The sequence below is a fragment of the Adiantum capillus-veneris genome, chromosome 17 (assembly GCF_014529385.1).
Source record: "Adiantum capillus-veneris isolate H3 chromosome 17, ASM1452938v2, whole genome shotgun sequence".
Classification (NCBI taxonomy): Eukaryota; Viridiplantae; Streptophyta; class Polypodiopsida; order Polypodiales; family Pteridaceae; genus Adiantum; species Adiantum capillus-veneris.
This window is the reverse complement of record NC_140947.1, coordinates 86,674,609-86,698,418: the sequence shown is the minus strand read 5'-3', so window position 1 is coordinate 86,698,418 and position 23,810 is coordinate 86,674,609. Positions and strand designations below refer to the sequence as shown.

Below are 23,810 nucleotides of genomic sequence, written 5' to 3'. Positions count from 1 at the left end.
AAAGCTTTTTGGCCATGTGGTTTTTTTATGGCCTCTAATTATGCATAATGTTGGGTTTAGCCACTATCCATCCTCTTAAAGCATATGATAAGACCACCCATGCATCTTTCCTCAACATACGTATCAACTAACCTAAGAGACATCTTTTTTGCTCTACCCTTAGGATTTTTCTTCAAGGGGATTGACTCAATTTGAACGATATGTGTGGCCCAAACTTTGAACATCAAAATACACTCCTTTGAGCCAAGTTGGCATTTGTTTAGCCTTTGAGCCACACATGATTAGTTTATATGGAATCATGTTGGTGCATCATCACCCGTGAGCCTATTAGAGTCGGATTAGAGTCCATGTTGTCTTTCCTTCCATTTTGTTGAATCCAAACTCCTTTTTTGAGTTAGTATCCTCTCCTAGCTTGACTCCAGATGTTGTTTCTTGCTGTCGCAAAGACATAACATCTTTTACAAATGCCACATCGATGGCTTTTGTATGAACCCTCTACCCTTATATATACGCTTATTTAAACAAATAAATAAGCGGTGAGGCATGGTTTGCAAAATATAAACTTTTCGATTAGGGTACCCAAATAAAATTAAGTGCAAGAATGCCATCCCACAACTGCTACATAGACTATAGACACGCACATTCTATGTGCTGATTATATGTAGGGTCACTAGAAGTGGGTTACAAAGCACTGCTCGCCAAAAACCATTTTCTTGACCATGTTTACCAGATGCCTCCGAATCCCATTCTCTCCTTCCAAGGAGGAGCTTACTACCATTTAAAAATGTTGGAGACGGTCTTGAACTTGACCACTTCAGCTCGCGCATCAAGCTGCAAGCTACAACAATCCTTAGCGTTAAAAAAATGACCCTTGCACGGCTTCATGACCTCTAGCTTGCCAGCTCCATAACAACTTTAAGGCACCTTGGCAGGTAGTGCCCCCCCGCCCCCCCAGTCCTTAGCATGTGGAGTTTGTGCACCCCTTGTTGCTCTTTCCCTTGCTTCACGTGACACCTGCATGCTGCCCTTACTCTTTTTTTCAATAAATTCAGTTGGTACCCCTCCTAATGGTATTCCTTATGGATTTTTAAAAAAAGACTATATTTATGAGGAGATGCTCTTGCTACCACTCTCTCTCATGCTTCCCTCATGTACTATCTCTACCTCCCTCGTGTGCTGACTCCTTCCTTGCCATAGCTCTCTTTGCAATATTTCATCAATCACTTCCCTACCTGAACTACACCCCCAATCCTCTCTAGCTCGAACTTCACCACTTGCACCCTTGATTCTCCATATCCATCACCGCTATCTTTGTCTACAACCCACATAGTTGGCCCACCCACCATTGCCCTCATTCTCGCAGTCTCTCCCAATGTCTTGCTGTGCACCTTTTTGACCTATGCTAGCATACCCAATGTCCACTCATCAACACCTATGCCCGGCCTCCAGCAAGACTCTCTCAGAGATGAATTACAAAAGTACAAGTGAAGGGTGGTCTGTGTAGAAGCTGAGATGGAAGCACGCATAGAAAAATGCAAGCCCTCATAAGAATTGGTCAGTGCGGGCTTTGGGAGAAGAAGTTGGATGCCTTGGAGAGAGGGTAACACAAGAGAGGCCAACTTTGTTGATTTTTTCTGAAACGCAGGTCATAGATCAAAGAGAGAGAGAGAGAGAGAGAGAGAGAGAGAGAGAGAGAGAGAGAGAGAGGGCCTTGTATGAAGCCTTCTACATGCCTATTTTTGACTTTTCATCTTCAACTTTCTAAAAGCTTTTCACGCAAACTAGTGACAATGCTTGCCTCATTGCTATAAATAAAACATGCTCCTGCCCTTTGCAGTCGTGTCCCCCCTAGCCCAATCACTGTCGAGCACACACAACTCGTGCGTCACATTATCTTGCTCGATCTGCTTGTGACATGCCACGCTCATGGTTGTCCTGCCTACGGGTTGCAACCTGCACGCATTTTTTCCCTCCCTTAGAAAAAGAAGAAAATGAAGGCATCTCCCAGGATTCCAATCTTCAACGAATTTTCTAAAATCGTGGTCATTTTCAAGCGGAAATACAGACCGGGGGATATGTGAGCCTTGTTTATAAAGAACATGGGATGAACTCGAGGGATCAACGGCCCCCATTCAATCCACCGTTGATCAGATCTGTATGGGGTAAGCTGCACGATGCTCGAGACCTCGACCTGCTCCAACAGACTCCCTCGCCTTATCCAACCCACCTATCACGCATCCGTGTAGGGATTGCAACTCCGCACGTGTCGTGTGGATCCAAAGCCCCCCCTCAGGACTAAGTGGCACGGGCATGAGAGGGTGGGATCTACGGCCGGGGGATTGTGGGCCGTAGATCCCAGTGGCGGCGTCGAAAGTAATTTAGGGTACCCTAGTTTACTTTTTATAATTAAAAGTAAACTAGGGTACCCTATGTTACTTTCGGCTGTCGCTCTTGTGCATACATGTTATAAGTAAATTAGGGTCCCCACATTTCACAACGCGCGCATGGCGTAGTGGTTAGGGTGTGCGCCTCTCATGGGTGAGGTCACGGGTTCTAAACCCACGTGGGTACCCTAGTTTACTTTCAAAACTCGAGTATCCTACTTTACTTTTTACAAAAGTTATCTAGGGTACCGCATTCCAGATCTACGACCCACAATCCTCCAACCGAAGATCCCACCCTCCCATGCCTGTGCCACTTAGTCCTGAGGAAAGCCCTCCCCCCAACCCCACCGAAAAGGCGCCGGCCCTGCCACTTAGTCCTGAGGAAAGCCCTCCCCCCAACCCCACCGAAAATGCGCCCCGCCAGGGCCGGCGGGCCGCCGTTGATCCCTGGATTCCCATCCTATCCTATGTTATTTATAAACGAGGATATGTGAGCACGCTGCACTGTTACAGAGTAGACTGCGCCGCTGGATCTCGAAGCTTGTTTCTTGTAGGCAACCAGTCAAAAGTGGACGTGACGGCCTGGACAGGAAGCATGCGCTGCAAAAATTGAGAGAAGGCTGGAGTGGTGGAAGCGCAAATTACCAGAACGGCCGTGTGAAGTATCTCGCGTTGGCTAGGCTATGGGATTCCCACATTCTGCATTGTCTCCGCAAGTATCCTCCTCCACGTGCTCCTTCCTCAGTGGAGCTCCCCTTCTTCATTTTCCGCCTTCTGCGCGTCTGGCTGCTGCTTCCAACCTTTTCTCTATTTTGGCTGGTAAGCAGCTTCTTGCTTTCTTTCTCTGGAGAGAGAGAGAGAGAGAGAGAGAGAGAGAGAGAGAGAGAGGATCCTTCGATGCTTCTTTCTTTGCAGTTTCAGTTATTGGCTCATCTGTAGCATAAGTCAATGACCCCCATGGCAACGTCCATAGCACGCTCCATAAGTCGCTAAATGCTTGAAGACCGTTGCTTGAGACAATATTTCTGGATCTTGTTAGGTAGACCGTAGCAGTATCTTTCCATTTGCTCTTTCAAAGAGACTTTCCTGAAAGAAGCCATTGGTGAAAATGTATCTGAGTATCTCTGGTTGTAGGTAGAAATAGTGTCTTCTTCCTTCATTCTTAGATGATTCCAGGCCGTGAATACATTGGCTTCAAACTAGGGAGTGAGCCAAATAGACAAGAACAACTTCTTGAACTTCACCCAGTTTCCTGGCGCTTTCCCATGAAGTAAAAGCGCATACCACCATGTCTGAGCATTCCCTATGAGGTGGGAAGTCACCTTCAGAACCTTCGAGGCTTCTATAAAATTGCAAAAGGCGGCGTGAAATTGTTATATAAAAGAAAGAGCTCGATGGGTATTTGTGTTGCCGGAAAAAAGTGTCGAACTTGATGCTTTATCCTTGAATTCGTTCTTACTCCTTCTTCATTCAAAGTTGTCGTACTTAGGTTCTGGAGTCATGTGATTTCTCTTCTTGTTAAAAACATTTCCAAAGGTATAGGAATCCGAGTGGTCAGAAGTAGTGTCACAGTTTAGACGATGGTAGCTCTTTCTACTCCTTCTGGATCTGTTCTTTTATTATTCCCGCTTCCTCGACTTCTGTTTGTCATGACTCTTCCTTGCTTGAAGAGGGAGAAGAAGAAGAAGAAGAAAGGCTAGTGTCATCTTTGAAGTGGACACCTCAGCGGTGTCTCTTCTTAGATCTTTTCTTAGCAAGTTCATCAAAAGTAGACTGCCGGCTCAAGTAGCCGGGGAAAGAAGGGGGGGAAGACTCCGACGTCTGTCTTTGTCTTGAGTGTTTCTGATGCTTCATCAATTTATTGATTTTTTGCTCCATGGCGGGTTCAATATCCTCTTCTCTCAACAGAGAGCGCTTCTTGTCAGACTTCGGCTTTTCTTTGATTTTCATGACTGATTTAAGAGGCTGTTGGTGACCTTTCATAAAATACCTGGATCGGTTGATTCTTTAGATGCTTTGCATAAACTGGATCTCTCGCAAACTTCATCAACCTCTTTGCAGAAGTGCTCACTTGCAATTGCCGATGAAGACTTGTAGAACTTTTATCCTTAGTGAGAGAATCGTCGAGTAAATCATCAGACTTCTCCTCAACTGATTTGTTGTTGTTGGAATTGCCATTCCCATTGGAGTCATCTTCTTGCAAAGCTGTAGGCAGGACATGTTCCCGTTCGTGGTCTAAATCTTGTCAGAGTCGGTAGCATATACGGCCAGAAAAACGGATTGGATTCCCTACGGAAGAAGAATTTACTAAAGCTCTAATACCTCTATAATTTAAAGGTCCCTAGCCCAAAAGCATATGATGTGAAAAACTGACGCAAAACTTTTGCCACATTTTTTGAGTGCCACATCATCAAGTCTTACGACGTTGACTTTTCTCTCTCTAGCTGGATGAGATCACTGTGTGATACTAAATCATATCGTGAGTGCAACACTGAATATGCTGCAGATGATGGAGCAAATAGTGGGCATCAGGAGAGGCCGACTTTGACAAGGTCATGTAGCATTGAAGACTCGTCACATACTTCAATCATACTTCCGTACTCGTATGCATTTTCCGTATGAAAACGTATGGAAAAACCTGTCACAAACTGTTGACGTGTCAAGCCACTGAATAACGGAGCCAACCTGCAAATCTCGGGGGAGGGGCCTTAACCCTAGAAGAACCAGAAGAAGACGAAGTGTTACCTACTTATAGTACCCTGTCCGATGGGGCTAGGGTATAAAAGATAAAGGACCTACACCCACACACACACTAGATCACTTGGCGTAATTAATGACGTGGCAACAAGTGTATGGATCTTCGTGTTTTACGCCGATTGCTGATGTAGCAACCTGTACGGAACTCCCGGATTTTACACTGACATGATGACGTGGCATGCTATACGGACAATCCCGAATTTTGCGGTGATAGATTGTACGGATTCTGCAAATCATGCTGACAGCTTTGTGGGCGCTAGATTCTGACACTGATGCTTTTGGATGCATCACTTTTAATGTAAACTGCTTTTAGAGGCCAAGGGCCTTTAAATATGACCCATGGGCTCTCACTCTGGCAGTCTATCCGCGGAAGGTGTAGAGCAGAGCCATGGGAGTTGTACCTTGTTGAAGCAATAAAATCTCTTGGGGTGAAACTCCACCACTCCATGTCTCGTGTGTCGTGCATCTCTTTCGGTTCAGTGTTATTTGAAGTGCTTAAAGTTGTTTAGTTTGTTCTTTTCCGTTGGCACGTGGTGCTACCGGTCCTACCAAAGAGCAGACAGAGCAAGATGGCGCTTTCAAGTTTTACATGAGATTTTATGAAAGAATCTTTGTGTCCTTGCGCCAGACTCATTAGCAAATCCCACCCTGCATCGGGCGCGCTCCCGTCTTCATTGCTCTGTTTTACGGGGCATAAGCCATTGTTTTTCTTGGAAGCAGTGCCATGTAGTGGTGGAAGTCTATAGCTACCAAGCCGCACACTCCAAAGACTTGGGGAGCTTTCAAGAAGATTTTTGCCCGAAGTTACATGCCTTCAAACATCTTTCTTCGGAGTGTAGCTTTTGGCAGAGTGGGGTATCCTAAAATGCTTGCCATGGAAACCCTTATAGATTGCCACGTGAAATTTCTCGACATCTCTCAGCAGGTGTCTCTTCTCAAACTGATAACCTTGGAGGCCTAGTGTGATTGCTATCTCTTGGGGCTACCATCACCACCACAAGAACACTGACCGTCGAGGCGTGTTTTGACTATTCAAAAGCTTATGGATCATGATGCGGTTGGCTACAACCTTATGGAAGAATCTAACCCTAATTTTGGTGCAGATTTCAGGACGCAAGCCTTGTTGACTTTCAAGCTCGAATGATGTCGAGAATGCTTTGATTTAACAATTTTTTATTGTTTGAGAAATTGTTTGGTGATCCTATTTGGAATTTGTTTAAAATGGATCGTATTTGTTTTAAACGCGTCTTGGTGCCGATTTAAATTGTTTAAGTGGTTTTAATAGTGGTTTCAATGATTGGTGATTTACTCCTGGGAGGAGTAATGAAGAGAATTGATGTTTGAGAATGCTTGCACATACTCATGGCCCGGACCGGCGGGGGAGGGGGGGGGGGGAGTATTGTTGTTGTTGTTACTCATGGCTCGGAGCTGGATGGTTATTGACGGGGGGAGTATTAAGAAATCTGAGTAGTGGCTACTCTTAGCACCTCCAAATGACACAATCTGTGGTCTAGGGGCCTCTATATCTCATGGCCGGTACCTTTTTAGGTTATTTGCGGGAGGAGTGATGAGGGAGTCGTTGAACAGCTCATGACCCATACCTGGATAGTTGTTTGTGGGGGAGTGCTCATTGGCGGCTATATCTTTCTATGTCTTGTAACATGCATATGTGAGCATATGTGTTGTAGTGTGATGTGCCAACAATTGAATATTCCTAATTGGGTGAGATTTCCTGGGTATTTAATTTTAGTTCATCGAGACACCTGTTAGAGATCAACGGTCTGGGTGTGAGGGCTTTTGCTACGCCAGAATATCAAGAGCTTCAATATGGAATAAGGATGTACTCCTTATTGGATGAGATTTTTCTGGGAAGCCAACAATATCAAGAGTATGAGAGAGAGAGAGAGAGAGAGAGAGAGAGAGAGAGAGAGAGAGAGAGAGAGAGAGAGAGAGAGAGAACACTGGGGGCTACGTGTGCTTTTATAGTCGCCATAACAAATTGCCCTACCCAAGATTTGATAAATAAGTGAGAAATAATTACCTAAAGCCAAATTAAATATTGGGATAACATTGGGCTATTCACTCGAGACATAGTTACAGGGGACAGAGGGGACGGGGCCTAGGGGCGGGGGACGGCCGTAACCGGGACGGGGACGGGCCTAGACGGCTGGGAATGGACGAAAGGGCTCATGCTAGGTGGGAACACACGCATTCGTCTCGGGGACGCACTGGGAACGGACTGGGACAGTTGAGGACGGACAGAAAACGGCTGGCAGTCAATGGATTAATTTTTTTTTTTCGAATTTTGAGCCGTTTCAAACAATCAGCTGACAGCCCAACAGCTCCTTTTTGGAGGTGGCTATAAAAGCCACCCTTTGGGTCCCTCAAGGCTCAAGCTCTCATTGCTCAAGCCTCTCCTCTCTACGGTCTACCTTCGGGGCTTCGCCTCTACGGTCTATCCTCTCCTCGAGGCTCGGAGCTCTACCTTTGAGTCTCCTCTCTACCCACTTGGCACTCTCTCCCTCCTCTACCCTCTCAACTTTGAAGCTCTCCTCTACTCTCTCTCCACACAAGCTCTCCTCTACTCTCTCCACCATCATGTCATCTCAAGCTAACTCCACTTCTCAAGCCGGCTCTTCTCGAAGGAGGCCCGCCGTGCAAACATGGTCGTGGTGGGATGAAGTCGACTCTACCGTGCGTGGTCAAGGTGGCGGTGCAAGACCATGCACATGCAAGCTATGCCCGTATAAGAGAACGGGTAGTGCAAACAAAGTGCGAGCCCATCTTCTTCATGAACCCGGTCATGAGGTGAAGTTTTGCCCACTCATTACTCCCGAGAAGAGGTTGGAGCTTCTTGAGAAGCTCGCGGTGTATGAGGTCGCAGAAGCGGCCAAGAGGGGCTGTTTTGTTGCCATTGATCCCTCCGCCACGGCGACACCGCAAGAGCAAAGGCAAGCCAACCTTGGCTCCACCTCTCAAGCGTTCAAGACAAATGCATCCACATCGAGGGCTTCCATTGCGCATCGCCAAAGCACCCTCAACGAAAATTGGAATCCTAAGTTGAAGGAAGAGGTGGATAGGTCGGTTGCCCGATTCTTCTTCCACGACCACATTGCCTTCCATGCTTCGCAGTGAGTTTCCATTGTGACTTATGGCATATGCACATTGCAATCTCCCATTTTGTATTTCATTATGGGGTCTCGACTCTCCATACTAACACGACATGCTCTTTTTTGTGCGGATAGGTCTCCATACTTTCGAACCATGGTTACAAAAATAGGGGACTATGGCCCCTCTTATGTGCCACCTTCATCGGAGAGGCTTCGCACCACCCTCCTTGACAAGCAAGCGGCCCAAGCAACAAAGGATTTATGGGAGACCAATGGCGTCTCTCTCCTTGTAGATGGATGGAGCGACACCCGCAAGCGGTCCATCCACGGAGTGGTGGCCTACTCTCGGGGGGAGATGTACTTTGTGGAGTCACATGATGCATCCTATAGTGGCAAGGCCGCGGAGATGCTTGCTGCGGAGTGGACAAGCACCATAGAGATCATCAACCCGGAGAATGTCCTTTGTATGGTTGTAGATGGAGAGGCGTCAAATAAGGCAGCTGGGGCTATCATTGAGGGCATGTATCTCACTATCCATGTCACATTTTGCATGGCGCATTGCCTCAACAACCTCCTCAAGGACATAGGGAGCTTGTCATGGATTTCACCAACCATTAGTGACGCCAATCAAATTGTGTCCTTTGTGCTCAACCATCAAAAAGTGCGCCATGAGTTCTCAAAGAGGAGCCACTTGTCCTTGCTTAAATATTCAAAGACAAGATTTGCATTCAATTGGCTTATGCTAGGCCGCTTGTCTACATTGGCGGAGCCTTAAGGGGCCTCTTTCTCTGTGATGAGTTCTAGGCCATGCTGGAGTCTACATTAGCAACAGGGTTCAAATGCCGAGAATGGGCGGACGACGCCGCTTGGGTGGAGGAGGTGAAGACTCTTGACGCCATGGTCAAGCCTATTCTACACCTACTTTGAGTTGTGGATAGCTTGTAGTCATGCATCGGCAAAGTCTACGAAGCCATGGATCGGATGCTAGAGACACTTGAGAAGCTTGTGCCCGACCCTATTCAGTATGGGGAGATTCGTGGCTTGTGTGAGTCCAGGTGGAATGGATACTACTCTCCACTTCATGCGGCAGCTTATGTGCTTGACCCCGAGTTTTAGGGAAGGCGTCAAGAGAACGACAAGGAGGTGAGCAAAGGATGGCGGCTTGCATTGGAGCGCCTTGAGTCTAGCAGTGACATTAGGTGCAAGGTTAGAGATGAGTACTCAACTACAGGCAAAAGAAGGGCTCCTATGGATGTGTAGATGCACAGGTTGATCGCAGCAAGATTGGCTCGGTTTTGTGGTGGGAGGACTATGGAGGAGATGGCCCACATTTGCAGCGCTTGGTTGTTCGTGTCCTTAGCCAAGCATGTACCACTGTTTGCTTGGAGCAACTATGGAGTATGTATAGCCACATTGCCTCTAAGAAGAGGAATCGCCTTGGGGTCCAGAGGGCCAATGATTTGGTGTTTGTGAGCGCTAACTTGCGCATGCTTGCCAAGAGCGTCACACATAAGGCAGATTCCTTCACTGAGTGGGAGATGGCACAAGAGAATCCATCTATGGCCGAGACACTTTTGGAGGAGCTAGAGGAAGGTTGCGAGCTTTAGTGCGAGCCTCGTGAGGCCTCATATGTCGCTGACGACCTCGACTACGACGATGATGTGGAGATTCAGCACGCGAGCACTCCCAGAGTTTGATGGATCATTGATCACTCTAGAGTCTAGAGTCTACCTAGCCCTTTGTACTTTTTGTTATCCTTGAGGCTTGTCCTTTTTGAGCCCTTGTGGCATGCACTTTTCATTTTGTATCCATCGATGTTTTATTAGCACATTTGCGCCTATATCACTCATGCTCTTTGGTCTATTTAGTGTAAATTTGTGGTCAAAGTGATGCTCTATGTGTGTAGGTCAAAAAATGCCAAAAAAACTATGTTTTTTTTTTGCCATTCCGACCCCCGTCCCTGTTCCCTAACTTTTGCCATCCCGTCCTTGTCCTTGTTCCCGACCCTGACCTGCTGTACCATGTAACTATGACTCGAGATGCTATAAACTTTAACACCCTCTTTGCAACTCACAGTGGACATAAATAGTGAGACCAAGTCGATGAAGAAGCTACCATGGACACCCCAGCAGGAGGCCGCTACCCTCAAATTTTTACCTTAGAAGAATACCATCTTGAGAACCAGTTGCCTGATAGAAAATTGAACAATAGAACACACTATGTTTAAGAATCCCCATTGGTGACATGTGAACACATCACGTCCAAACTTTCCTAGATAATGAACTTTGAAACACATTCTGTCGATAATCTGACCAACAACAATGTATTGGTGCACTCATCCATAGTGTCTTAGATATGTATGATTGGTTCCTTGCCAGATGCATGTGCATTGCTCCGATTTACGTGTTCAAACATCGATAACTCAAACTCCAACACATGGGTCCAAATTATTTGTAGGGAGCAATGTATGCCCCTTTGTGCCGCTCACAAGCCTCTTGCTGGCTGAAGCTAGTTGCGATAACTTCCACTTGACTAGAAATGTGGTGTCTTGTCCATTGTGGTCACCACCACGTGTGCCATGCCGATCTCCTCTGTCAAATCTTTATTACTGTTATCTTGTTCAGCTTGCCTTTGCCTTTGTCCTCTTGTGAATTCGTGCTTTTGCCTTTGGCTTTGCATGCTCGAGCCAAACAAAGCGTCTTCTCGCATTTACAACAACAGCTCTCGGACCTCGTGGATACGGAGGCAACTAATTGAGCATTGGTCCTGCCGCCCTCGTCAAGCTTGCCTCTGTCCTCTAGCAAACTCGTGCATATGTGTTTGGTTTCACATTCTCGAGCCAAACATGTTGATGGCTTCCTTGAGAACGTCGATCAAGCATAGGTTGCTAATTGGGTGTTGGACGATCCACTTTCCATAGCCACGAGTTGGTGTTCGAACAATCGAACTTTAAGGATAGAACTGACATGCCCAATGGATACTCCCCGAGGTGCACACAACTGTGACTGCTAATGACAATGCCAATTGCTCCTGCACTTGAGACCACTGCCACGGTCTCGTCATGGGATCTCAAGCCTCAAGTGCTCCTCCTCTTGACACCCACCCAGATCTGGAGAGAGAGATCGGCAACTCCCAAGGCTGGCCACTGGACGGCTGCCCTCGACATGGTTGAGTATCTCTGCTCTCCTAGGCCTGCACTGTCGTGCAGGTGCTCTGCCTATGCCTGAGATCTAACACACGGTGGCGTCATGAGGAGGAAACGCAATGCTGGTATGCTGCCCAGATCTGCTGCCAAAACGCTGTGGGTCTGCCCACTAAAAATGCTGGAGGGCTGGCTCAGAAAACGCTAGAAAAAGGGGGCAGCAGAAATGCTGGCCATCCCCTCCCCCCTGGCTGAAAAGAGCTGCCCATGAGGGCGCGGGCTCAACATCTCTTAAACACAATTTCCCCTGGGCCCCTATATAGGCCCGGATCCATGCTGCCCAGCCCCACGACTCAATTAAAATAGGTGTAAATCCTAAGTAAATGAGGAGTGAGAGCCTGGAGGTGATATGGCAGCCATAGTAGGTGGGGAGGGGAATGTAGTCAAGGCGTGTAGGAGGCTACATGGCAAGGAGAGAGCCAAAACCCAAGGCTAAACATGGCTAGATACAACCCGACATGAGAAACCTACCTCACATTGGCCGGGCACAGCCACAAAACAGCCCTCACTCCCTAACACTTGTCCCTGGGAGAGACGGGGACCGACTGGACGAATCTGGAGAGATGCCTGAACTCTAACACCCCCTCTCAACTCCTGGAAACGAAGACGGACCAGGAAGCTGGAGTGAGCAATCTGCAACTATAAAGGGAGGGCTACAAGGCGCCATAGTATCATCCAACCACTACCCCCGAAAGACGTACGGGAAGTACTATGCTATCTGCTTGAGAGTAAATCCAGCTTTAACAAGAATCTCCTCAAGCCAACCAACCCACAAGTTGCTTGATGCAGAAGGTACTACTGTTGACGGCTCCAAGAGTATGCATCAGAACTGAGGGTAAAAGGCATAAAATACTGGTATCTGGATCATTTTCCCAACTCTAAAGTGTCCACCCTCAAGGAAAGAGTTGGAAATTTGCACCTCTGGTCATATACCGCATGCTAGAAACTCCAAGCTGCCACGGGTGACCGAAGTCCAAGGAAAGGGACAACCAAGGCTACCAAGGAACTATATCTCCGATGCCGAAGAACCAAAGAACTGCACCAACCATCATATACAATGATGAACTGCAAATTGTGTCTGAAGGAACTTCATCAAAATTGAGAGTGAAACCGTAACTGATCTTCAATTGTGTGGAACACCACCCGAGAGAATATCACCCCACTGTTAGAGTGAATCGGGAATAAACATCCAGTAGAAAGAACACACGTCAATACTGAGACCGCAACTAAGACAACAAGATCAAGAGACCGTGCTCCCAAGTTCTGGAAGAGAAGAACAAGGTGCTATAGAAAGCCACCAAATAGAGTGTCAATCTTGTTTGCTGCACATGGAACCACCGGTCCTGAAAGGAAGTAGTCCGCGGAAATTGACTCCCAAGCTGGCTCCACATCCCCCTCGAAAGGGAGAACACCCGAACCATGGATAACTGTCATAACTCTACAAGAGTCTCTGCCTGTGTAACTGGATCACTCATGTTAGGTGAATCCGAAAGGAAAATAATATACATGTGGAACCTAGAACCAAATCTGGGAGAACCAAGAAGACTGTCTCCCCTCTTTGAAGAATGCCATGGCTAACTGTAACTGGCTCCTAGTCCGAGAAGGACCACTATCCATGTGTAGGAAATAACATGCCAGTCTAAGGATAAGGGAAGTAGGTGTGTCCTGAATGGTAGTCTCCAGGGGCCAATCTGGAAGACAAAGCATAGGAATGGTTGCTCGGATGCACTGGGAAGAGCAAGCGTCACAACTCACACCACAAATCCGAAAGACGAGGCAACCAGTGAAATGGCTAAGGAAAACATCCTCCAAGATACTAACTGCACTGTGGGCTAAAGCACAACACCCAAAGCCACAAGAAATGGGTAAGGAAACCAAGGTTGGAAGACACCATGCGTGGCACTTTGCTGAATGAAGCATCGGAAGTCGATTGAAGATAATAAGTTGGAAGCCCCCTCTGAAAGAGAAATATCCTCAAGAGTACGCTCTGAGGTAATAATTGACTCAACCCACGTTGGAATAGACACTGTCACTAAAAGCTGTAGAGCCGAAGCTGAGAACTCCCCCAAAGATAGGAAGTCCCCCTCCTGCTCAATCCTTGGAAAAGAGAATGAGTACCACTAGAAAGAAATCTGAGACAAAATGGAGTAAAACTGCTTCCTCTGTAACTGAATAGCAAAACCTGAATCTCATGGAACTCGAGACTCAAAGAGAATCACACCATCGGTAAACTTGGACTGCAAAGAATAGGAAGACCTGAAAGGTCATCACCTGAGGATCATGTTTGCCAAAGAAGCCATCGCGGTCCAAGAAGAGAACCTAGCTACTCAAGCAACTCCATGAGATCAAACCAAATGTCTGCCACCTCTCTGTGTGCGCCAAGATGAAACCTATAGGGACAATCCAATACAATATGCCAAACTGTATACAGACTAGCACATATACTCCCACTATTGTAACTCGTTTCCTTAAAATCTTCATGAAAAGCTACTTGTGCTGAAGACAATATACCCACAATTGAAGTGTGCAATTAATATCCAATACACAACCGGACTCCAATACTCAAGGGAAGGGTAAAGGAACCGGCTTGGGGAACAAGCCCGTGAGGAACGCTGGGGCTGATTTGTAACATGCCAGAAAACTGGGCAAAAGACTGCAAAGGAAGAACCTGCTATACTAGCTAGCCGTGGCCAAATCTGCACACTTAAAGAAGGGTTGCCCCCAAGGTTGGAGCTCTCTTAAGGGATGCATGGAAGAAGCATCCGAATGTTGCTGACTGCGGGAGTAGGAACTATATGTTCAGACCAACTGTTGACAATAAGTGCAAACCTGTCATCCAAAAGACCTCGACAAATGTGTTGTCGATCATCAAGAAAACCGCCCATAGAAGGTTGTAAATCTATCCCGAAACTGGTGCTGACAACCTTACAAGAAGTCGTAAATTGTCCCACGTGGTACTGACAAACTCACAAGTCGTAAACTGTCCCAAAGCTGGTAATTGACAAGCTCACAAGTCGTAAACTGTCCCACAGTTGGTAACTGACAAGCTCACAAAAGGGCAAAGAAGTGAGCAAATCTGTAGGGCCACACTACCATTGGGGAGGGAGAGAACATGGAGATAGGAAAGGGCCACACTCCAACAAAACCTCCTCGAACTGTTGTCATTGTTGGCTAAGGGTCTGGCACCTCATGCTCCACCTCTAAACCTCATTCAAGGAAGTCGGATGATCAAACAAGAAGTGGTTCTGAAGATAGAAGTATCTTCCTGTGCTTGTCAAAGCCAACTCCAACACATGCATTGGAACATGCACGTGAACTGCGGCATACCGGACGAACAAGAGTCAACTGAAGCCGGAACTAGAACTCGATGGACAATGGAACATCCTCTGCTTCAAGACGGGAAGAAATCCCCCTCTGTCATCCTCAATCCACAATCTGGTACAAAAGTGCAACTGAATCATCAACCTGCTACCCATTGGATAGGTAGCTCCGTCGACAATCCCAAGAAAGATGGCCAATTATGAAAGGAAAAGCAAATCTGCCAATCCATCTCCTCGAAAAAAACACAACCATAGAAACCTCCTCTAGAAGTTATGAAAAAGATCCTACTGCTGTCCAAACACTTCTCTCTGAAGAAGAAGCTCGAAATGAATAGCTCCTCCTCCCCTTGCGAGAAGGCACGGTAACATGACTCCATCTGGGAAATCCAGAGCAACCCAACACTGCAACACTACCTGCAGCCTCCATCGGTTCCCCTCAATGAAGAGTTGGGGTAATCAAGGGTAAAGACGGGGGAGTCATAGACGAGCATCCAAGGCCTACGCATACCCAAATCTGCCCAGACTTGGAGAAAATGTAACCAAGCGTGAAATCAATAGCAACACACGAACAAAAACTTCAAAATCACTTAACTTTTATATATATATATATATATATATATATATATATATATATATATTATATATATATATATATATATATATATATATATTATATATATATATATATATATAGAGAGAGAGAGAGAGAGAGAGAGAGAGAGAGAGAGAGAGAGAGTGAGAGAGTGTAAGGTGCAGCGGAATGAATGTTGTAATTTCTCAAGATGAGTGTTCCATATTTTGCTCAAGGTTCCTTTTAGTTCTTATGGAAGGGAGAGCCTTCCGTTCTTAATGGAGAGTGCTATGATCACGAACAAGTGAGTGGATATTGTGTGTGCAAGTGTATGAGACTGAGAGAGAGAGAAGAGCGATAGGACACCAGAGACGTTGTAAACCCTCCTCCGAAGGCCCCACTCTCGTTGGCGAGAGTGGTCTATGATTGATTGCGCAAACGGGTACAATGATGATGCATGGACTGATGCAGATCTAGTCTATGTCGATGATGATAACCGGGATGGCGATGACGACAAAGGGGCTGAAATCTGAATGATACTAACTGCTGTCCAAAATCGCTAACTGCTGAATTCTGCTGCAACTGAATTGCTGAAATTCGGGGCTGACCTTGTGTTGCTGAAAAACGCAGATTTGGGCTGAGAAAAACGCTGAGGTTGGCTGCGTTTTGGATGCTGAATTTGCTGCTTAACTGCTGCGGTTCAAGGCTGAAAACGCTGAGATGGGCAGCCTGTTGGCGATCATGCAAACGCTAGGTACAAAGGGGCTGAAATCGGCATCTGTTGGAAAAACGCGAAGGGGAAGGGAGAGGTTGGCGATGAACCAAAAACGCTAGGGGGCTGTGTGAGTGGAATTGCCAAGGGGTCCTTGGAGAGTCTTGCTGAGAGAGGGGGGAACTTGTCTCGCCAATGGCCTGCTGTTCTCCTTGCTCATCTGCCATTTAGTGCTAACTTGGGTTTGCTTATATATTTTCTTACCCAAATTGCCCTACCTACTTTTGTTGGAAAGTCACTTAAATTAATAAGTGAAAAATGTTAAAAGTAGGTAAAATAGGCTAAATGCACTGGGAAATTCCCCTGATGGAATCTGATGGATTCTGGTGGGAATACTGATGATCATGCTGTGTGCAACCAGAGGATATGCATCTACACTAAGTGATTGGGCATGCACAGTCTACGAATAGACTCACAAAAAGTGTTAGATCACTTCTAATCTAGACTGACTGGACTAACGGAAACCCTGTTATGGTGTAGCTTGTCCACGGACACATAGGGTTGGATGTGTCACGTGACATCCCCTCCTTTTTAAAGTGAGGTACTGGTACCGAGCTGCATGGCTTCCTTGTAGTCTGCCGATAACTTTGGATAATCCTTGAAAAACTGGATAGTCGACCCTTCGTTGGACCCTGAAGAAAGGACCGTTATCCTCCTTGGTGGGGAGGCTCGCGGGAAGCGGGTGCCCTTTTGGGTACGTCGTGATCCGCACTCGAGGGACGGAACCGCAGGGCACGTGCTTGCGGCGAAGTTCCTTGGTGAAGTTGTACCCCGGTATTTGGGTGCTCTGCATAGGCGGATGGGGAGATAATGCTTCCCTTCCTATGCTGTTATTTTGAATCCGATCCCTTCTGGGGGAAATGACGTAATTCTCCCCAAGCGAAGCCAGATGAGCTACAAGAGCGTCCAAGTGCCATCCCCCCCCGGGGGGTCAACTTCACCTAAAAGGGAGACATCACCAACCTCAACGGACGCCACCTGTGAGCTGACGCCCTTCCAAGCGAGTATGGCATTTCCTAGGGGAAAACCGTCGGGTTTCAAAGGCAGTTTAGTGAGGTGAGCGATAAGTTATCTAGAGGAGGCAACTCCAAAGGGAAGACCGAAGCAAGTCCCGCAGTACCTGGGCCTCTGCACAGAGGTACTTGGTCGCTGTCACGCCCAAATCCAAGTGGCGAGGGGTCTCTCAAGGGATTAGTCATGGCCTGTCACAAAAATACGGAAGCGTAAACTGACGTTTAATTGCACTTCAAATACTCAAGAGAATTAGAGGGAGGGAGAAAACTTGACACTTCATCGGGGACCAGAAGATGGGCTGGTCCCCCCCCCCCCATAAAGAGAATATCTTTATTACTAAGGGAGAATCTTTACAAGCACAGGAACGGGGCATACGCCCGTCCTCTATTCTTTCTTCTATTCTGCTCTGACTACTGACTGAGAAAGTGTTTCCACTTTCTTTCTGCTTAGGGGATTTCCCCTCTTCTGCGAGACTGGTTGGAAGCTCTCGAAAAGAGAGTCTATCTTCCAAAACAGCTCCTCGGAAGCTCTCACAGAGGAGAGTCCATCTTCCGTTACGTGTTTCCTTCATGCTCATTCATTCATGCATCGAACACAAAAGAGAAACAAGCAAAATGCACACGCACATGCTTGCTGTAATTTTCTGCACATAACCTGAAATTCTTACCAGCGCACACCCCTACGCCGAAACAGAGGTTTTCTTCGTGATGGAATCGCACCAAACTTGATATAGGCTTAGGATAAGGAGAGAGAAGAGAATTTCTATGGTTGATCTGCTGAAAACAGCCCTAATCGAGGTGATTAGGGGCTGAAAACAGAGAATTACAGCCGCCGCACTCTGCTAGGAGAGCGTCTACAGCAGCTTCTCGCGATGAAACTTCACTAGAAGGTGTCTATGCCTGTGAGATCCCTTGTTCTTGACAATGGGAGCACAAGGCTACCACATATGTCGCAAGGGGCTGCTCTCAAGCTTCAATGGAGGGCTCCACCACGTAGAGCATGCTCACATTAGGGGGGGGTAGGTGCATTGCCAGCCCTTGTGAAGGGGGCGTTGATGCTCTTAAATAGGCTTCATGCATGAAGAGGGGGCGCTAGGAGATAAGGGAGAGTGAGAGTGAAAGCTTGCATTGGTAAGTGTGCCACTTGGCACACTTACTTTATAAACTTAAAAACCATTCAACTTTTGACTTTAAAAACTTCTAGCTCATTAATTAAAAATGTGCAACTAACTAACAAATGCTACCAATGATTCTTTTATGAGAACACCAAAGGTCTGCCGGCGCAATGCCGCACTGGCACTGCACCGCCTTTACCTGTTCACAGTTGTCTGGCCGCCCGCCCGGGCGCGGACCGTTAAATTTAATTTAACGAAACTTACCCTAAGGCTTTATTAGCTTTATTAGCCTTAGGGTCACTGTTCTAAGGACCCCATCTCATTCATGTGCTTGTACTGACGCGCGTATTTTTCTGAGCCTAAAATCTGAGGCTACTGCTTACCCCTTTCTGAAGACCCGATTTCCCAATCACTAGGGCTTCGGGGTAATTTCTGCTAAGGTCCCTTTGAGGTGTTCTGGCTCGCATTTAGGCTCACCTGAGGCCTTAGAACTGCTAGGTCTATTCTGGTGTGCACACAACTAATTAGATTATTCTTTTCTCGTAAATAAATTAATTATTTACAAAGTTTGACTTAGTTACATGGCCCTAAGAGTGTAGATAATTCTGAAGTCTCGTAGTCCATAGGAAACTAGTGACAAAAGCGTTTGCCTTCGGTTTCTGGGTGCATAGTCCTGGCCGTTCTTGTATACTTTTTTGGTGTATGAGGGGAGCGGCCGGGCGTGCCCTACTCGACTCCGAAAACAAAACCAAAAACCTTGAAAAACTCTTCGTCTACCCACACCGCTTCGTGGGTTCCTCGATCCTTGAACTTCAAAAAGTATTGTCGCACTTGCTTCTTCGAACCATGGCGAAACCGATGCAACAACACTTGCTCCGGCTCCATGACTTCAGCTTCATCGATGATCTCTGGTTCTTCTTCTTCCGAAATGTCCTTTGGAGGTGTTCCTTGAAACACTTTCAACCAAGAAACATGGAAAACGTTGTGCATTGACCATGAGTTAGGCAACTGCAATTTCATTGAAACCTCATTTATCTTTTTAATGACTTGAAATGGACCATACATACGAAAAGACAACTTTGGACACTTGTTTCCAACTTGCTTAAGACGTTGCTTCATGATTCTTAAATACACCCAATCTCCTTCCTTGATCGAAACATCCTGACGATGCTTATTAGCCTGCTGTGAATAAGATAAGATTCCTGAGCCTTGCTTAGCCGAAGCTTCACACTCTCAGAAATCTCATCCAATGACTGACTTTCAGCATTGGCATCAGGCATTTGACTGACCGAGCGAGTCAAAAGTGACTGGAACGGACGGCCAAAAGCTGCCTCATACGGAGTTCGACCAATAGCAGAAGAAAAAGAGTCATTCAAAATAGCCTGTACCAATTGTCACAAACGGGAGCGCATAACAATATAAAATATACTCGGATAAATAGAATTTATCACTTAATACTGAAGCCAAAGGATATAGAGAGAAATAAATAGAGAGAGAGAGAGAGAGAGAGAGATCGACACAGTACTGGGGACCATAAGATGGGCTGGTCCCCCCCCTTAAAGAGTATTCTTTATTAGGGAGAATCTTTTTACAAGGACAAGAACCGGAGAAAACCCCTCCGTTCTAAATCTCTGACTTGATGGTCGTTCCTTCCCGTAAGGGAAATCCGAGAGACAAGCTCTCAATCCTTTTTCCGTCTGTACTCGGAGTTGAGACTCCGCATACAATTTCCGAATTCCATTTCCGGAATTCCCAAGCGTAGGCCGAAGCCTTCTCGCTTCTCCTTCGCGATGAAGTACCTGCAAACACACACGCAAACACACGACAACAATTCGTATGGCGAATCCACAATAGGTACCTGTCGCTCTTGCGCGAGAAAAGCGACTTCTGTGCTTCGTAGTCTCGCGATCTCTCGCGTCTTCTAGCGGCAGAGTCTTCTCTTGCTGGCGTTGGCAACCTCCCTTCAGTGAGGGCATGTGGTGCTTTTATAGCTCCTTCACCACAGCACGAAAAGCCGCTCGTAGAGAGATCGCGGCCGTTTTTTTTTTTTTTTTCCCTTCTGTTCTACCCGAAATAGGGAGAGAGAATTCGTTGGCTGGTTTTGTTGCTTTATTTTCTAAGTGGCTGCCCACTTATTAAGTGGACGGCCGGCATATTTTTAAAATTGGTCTGAACCTGCCCAAAAACTCAATAAAACCTTATAAGTTAAAAACAATGCTTTCACAGCACTTCCCAGGCGTCCCTGGATGCAACCACATGCACGAATGCAATGCAAACATAGATTCCTCGCGGGAAAGCGTTTGCTCTTCCCGGAAAACTCGTTAAAATATTCCGCTTTTTAAGAAAAGATTCTCTGAACCCATCTTTATTCTTGTGCTTGCGTCTTTACGCGTATTCTTCTTTCCAGTTCGGATTTCCTCTCGACTATGGATATCCCCTTTCTGATGCACCCGTCACCCACCTTGTGACGCATCAGGAATACCCATCACCTAGTCCTTTCCTACCGAACTTACGGTACAATCTCCTTCACGATGCTCTATGTCACCCATCCTATGACACATCAGAGATGTCCGTTCCTGGATGGTCGGATACTTCTTCCCGATGCTCCCTGTCACCCATCCGATGTGACGCATCAGAAGTACCCGTTCTTGGTGGCCTTACGGATATTCCCGTTCACAGTGCTCCCGTCATTACTTTGAATGACGCACTAGGAATACTCTGTACTCGGATGTCTCTAGTGAGAAAAACCCTCTCACTTAAAATTCCAATAATTCATTTAGAATTAGTTTCTTGGTGTTCCAAGCGAGAAAACCCTCTCACTTATAAATCCAATAATTCATTTAGAATTATTTTTCTGTCAGATAAAGCCAATTTAGCAACACCAATGGGAGATAGAGCTCCCACTGGGACTGCTGATCATGCACATACGACTTTAAAACATCAAAAGCCAATTGATTGTAAACTTCTGTTTGACCATTTGAGTGTGGATGAAAATCCGATGAAAAATTCAACTTAGTGCCAAAATTTTCAAAGAGCGCGCGCCAAAAATTGGACGTGAACTTAACATCCCTATCTGAAACAATTGATTTTGGCAAACCACAAAGGGGGTACCAATGCTTAATGAACAACCGTGCTACATCTTGTGCAGTAACTGTGGCTTTACAAGGAATCAACATGCAAAACTTGCTGAAACGATCAATAATTTGTCAAACATTGAGTGTTCTTTGAATGCAAACTTGGTGGTAGGTTAGTCACAAAATCCATAGAAATATCTTGAAATGGTCCATCGGGAATAGGGAGCGGAAGCAAGAGACCTTGCTGCTTACCTCGAGGAGCTTTTACTTTTTGACATATAGTGCACTGTGTGACATAACGAAACTCATCTTTTCGCATTTTAGGCCAATAAAAGAATCTTTCAATTTTTTCCAATGTGATGTTCATTCCCCTGTGCCCACCCGTTAGAGAATCATGCGCATCATGCAATATGGTTGGCCTGAGAGAGGGCAACACACATAAACGTTGATGAAAAAACAACAATCCATCACGAATGAGATAGTTGCTTGGCCCTTGGGAAGCAAGAGCCTACAACCAATGCTTACCAAACTCGGAATCTGCATACTGATTCTTCATGTTGTCAAAAGACTCACCCTGAATAGAAAATGTGGTTCTTGACTCAAGAGCCAAAATCTGTCCTTTGCGACTCAACGCATCTGCAACAGGGTTAGCTTTTCCAGGCACATACTCAATCAAACCTCCAAATTGCTCAAAAAATTGTGACCACGGTGCGTGGCGACCACTCCAATGTGCACTAGGCATAGATTGGAGCCACTCGAGGGCTTGATGATCTGTGCGCACTGTAAACTCTCTACCATAAAGAAAATGCTTCCAATGCTCAAGAGAGTAAATGACAGACACAAGTTCTTTATCATAAACTGAATAATTCTTTTCCGCACTATTGAGCTTCCAGCTAAGGAAAGCTACAGGACGACCATGCTGCTGAAGCACAGCGCCTATGGCGACATTGCTCGCATCCGTCCATACCTCAAAGGGATCATCCCAAGAGGCAAGGATAAGACACGGTGCTTCTGTCACCGCAACCTTGAGAGCTACGAAAGCCTCAATGGCTGCCTCGGGCAAGTCTACGCGCTGACGGTGAGTCTTTACCCCTTTCAAAACGTCAATCATAGGTGTAGCAATGCGTGCAATATTCTCTATGTGCGAACTATATGCTTGACATAAATCAAGAAAAGAACGCACATCATATGCAGTTTTGGGCAAATCCCAATTATGAACCTGTTCCACCTTCGCGGGATCTAGCTTGACGCCTTCTGCAGAAATGATATAACCCAGATAAGTGACTTCAGCAAGAAAAGTCAGACTTCTTAGCTGCAATGTACAACTGACACTCATCCAAACGAGTTAGTACCCTTTCGATATCTCTTTCATGTTGTTCCCACGATGCAGAAAAAACGAGAATATCATCTAAAAAGATGAACACACATACACCGACCATATCGCCGAAACGACCTATCATGAGACGATTGAACGTACCCACGGCACCAATCAATCCAAAAGGCATAACAATATACTCCCATTGCCCTTGCTCGGTGCGAAAAGCGGTCTTGAAATTGTCGCCTTTGAATGCCCGTACCTGATGGTATCCACTTTTGAGACCGACCTTGCTGAAAACCTTTGCCTCATTGAGTCTATCGAGGATATACTCAATGCAAGGCATCGGAAACTTGTTCTTGACGGTCATCTTGTTTAATGCCCTGTAATCAACACACAAACGAGACGAACCATCCTTCTTGCGAACAAACAAAATAGGAGCAGCAAAAGGACTTACACTAGGATGTATAAATCCTCTAGCCACCAACTCCGTGAGTTGTCGCTCTAACTCTTCCTCCTATGTCTTGTTCAATCGATAGGGAGCCTTACTGACAGGTCGTGTCCCCTCCATAAGCTCGATGCGATGATCCTCCGGCCGCTCTGGTGGGAGACGAGGTGAAAGATCATCGTGCAAAAAGAGACGTTTAAACTTCGTAAACAACTCTGAATACTTAGCTGGAGCCTGAATGCTCTGGGAAACTGGAGCAGCATAAATGAATGCCGCTTGTGCTCCTTGTCGTAATTCACGCTTTACCTACACATGAGAGATGAGAGGCAAAGAATGCAAGCCCTCCTCAGCACGAATGATGAGGGGGGAATCAGTTTTGGCATATAAAGTGAGAGTGTTAGCCTCCCAATCAATGAGAGGGTTGAGTTCACGAAACCATCTTATGCCCAAAATCATATCACATCCTGAGAGAGGAGACACAAGAAATTTCCTACTGAAAGAAGCTTGTTGAACGGTAAACATCACATCAAGGCACTCCTTCGTGATGAGAGAGTCCATACCAGGAGCAAAGCCAGAAACCTCGAGAGGAGATTTCTGACTAACCTCTAGGCGGGCTCTCTCAACAAGAGAGGGACTAATCACATCATGCATATTGCCTGGATCAAACAATATGATAAAACGCTGACCCTTTACACGACCATAACACTTTATGAGGGAACTCATCAATGT

The 23,810-nt window shown here is 46.2% G+C and overlaps 1 protein-coding gene across 1 annotated transcript in view; it reads left to right on the top strand.

Annotated features, from left to right (window-relative positions):
* The first annotated feature begins 2,807 nt into the window (after positions 1 to 2,807).
* LOC147437641 (argininosuccinate synthase, chloroplastic-like) overlaps positions 2,808 to 23,810 on the top strand; it is a 58,346-nt gene continuing 37,343 nt past the window's right edge. Inside the window, exon 1 of the mRNA XM_086487142.1 lies at positions 2,808 to 3,203. Within this exon, the coding sequence (XP_086343268.1) occupies positions 3,068 to 3,203 (136 nt within the window). The 5' untranslated portion in view covers positions 2,808 to 3,067. The remainder of the gene's footprint in view (positions 3,204 to 23,810) is intronic.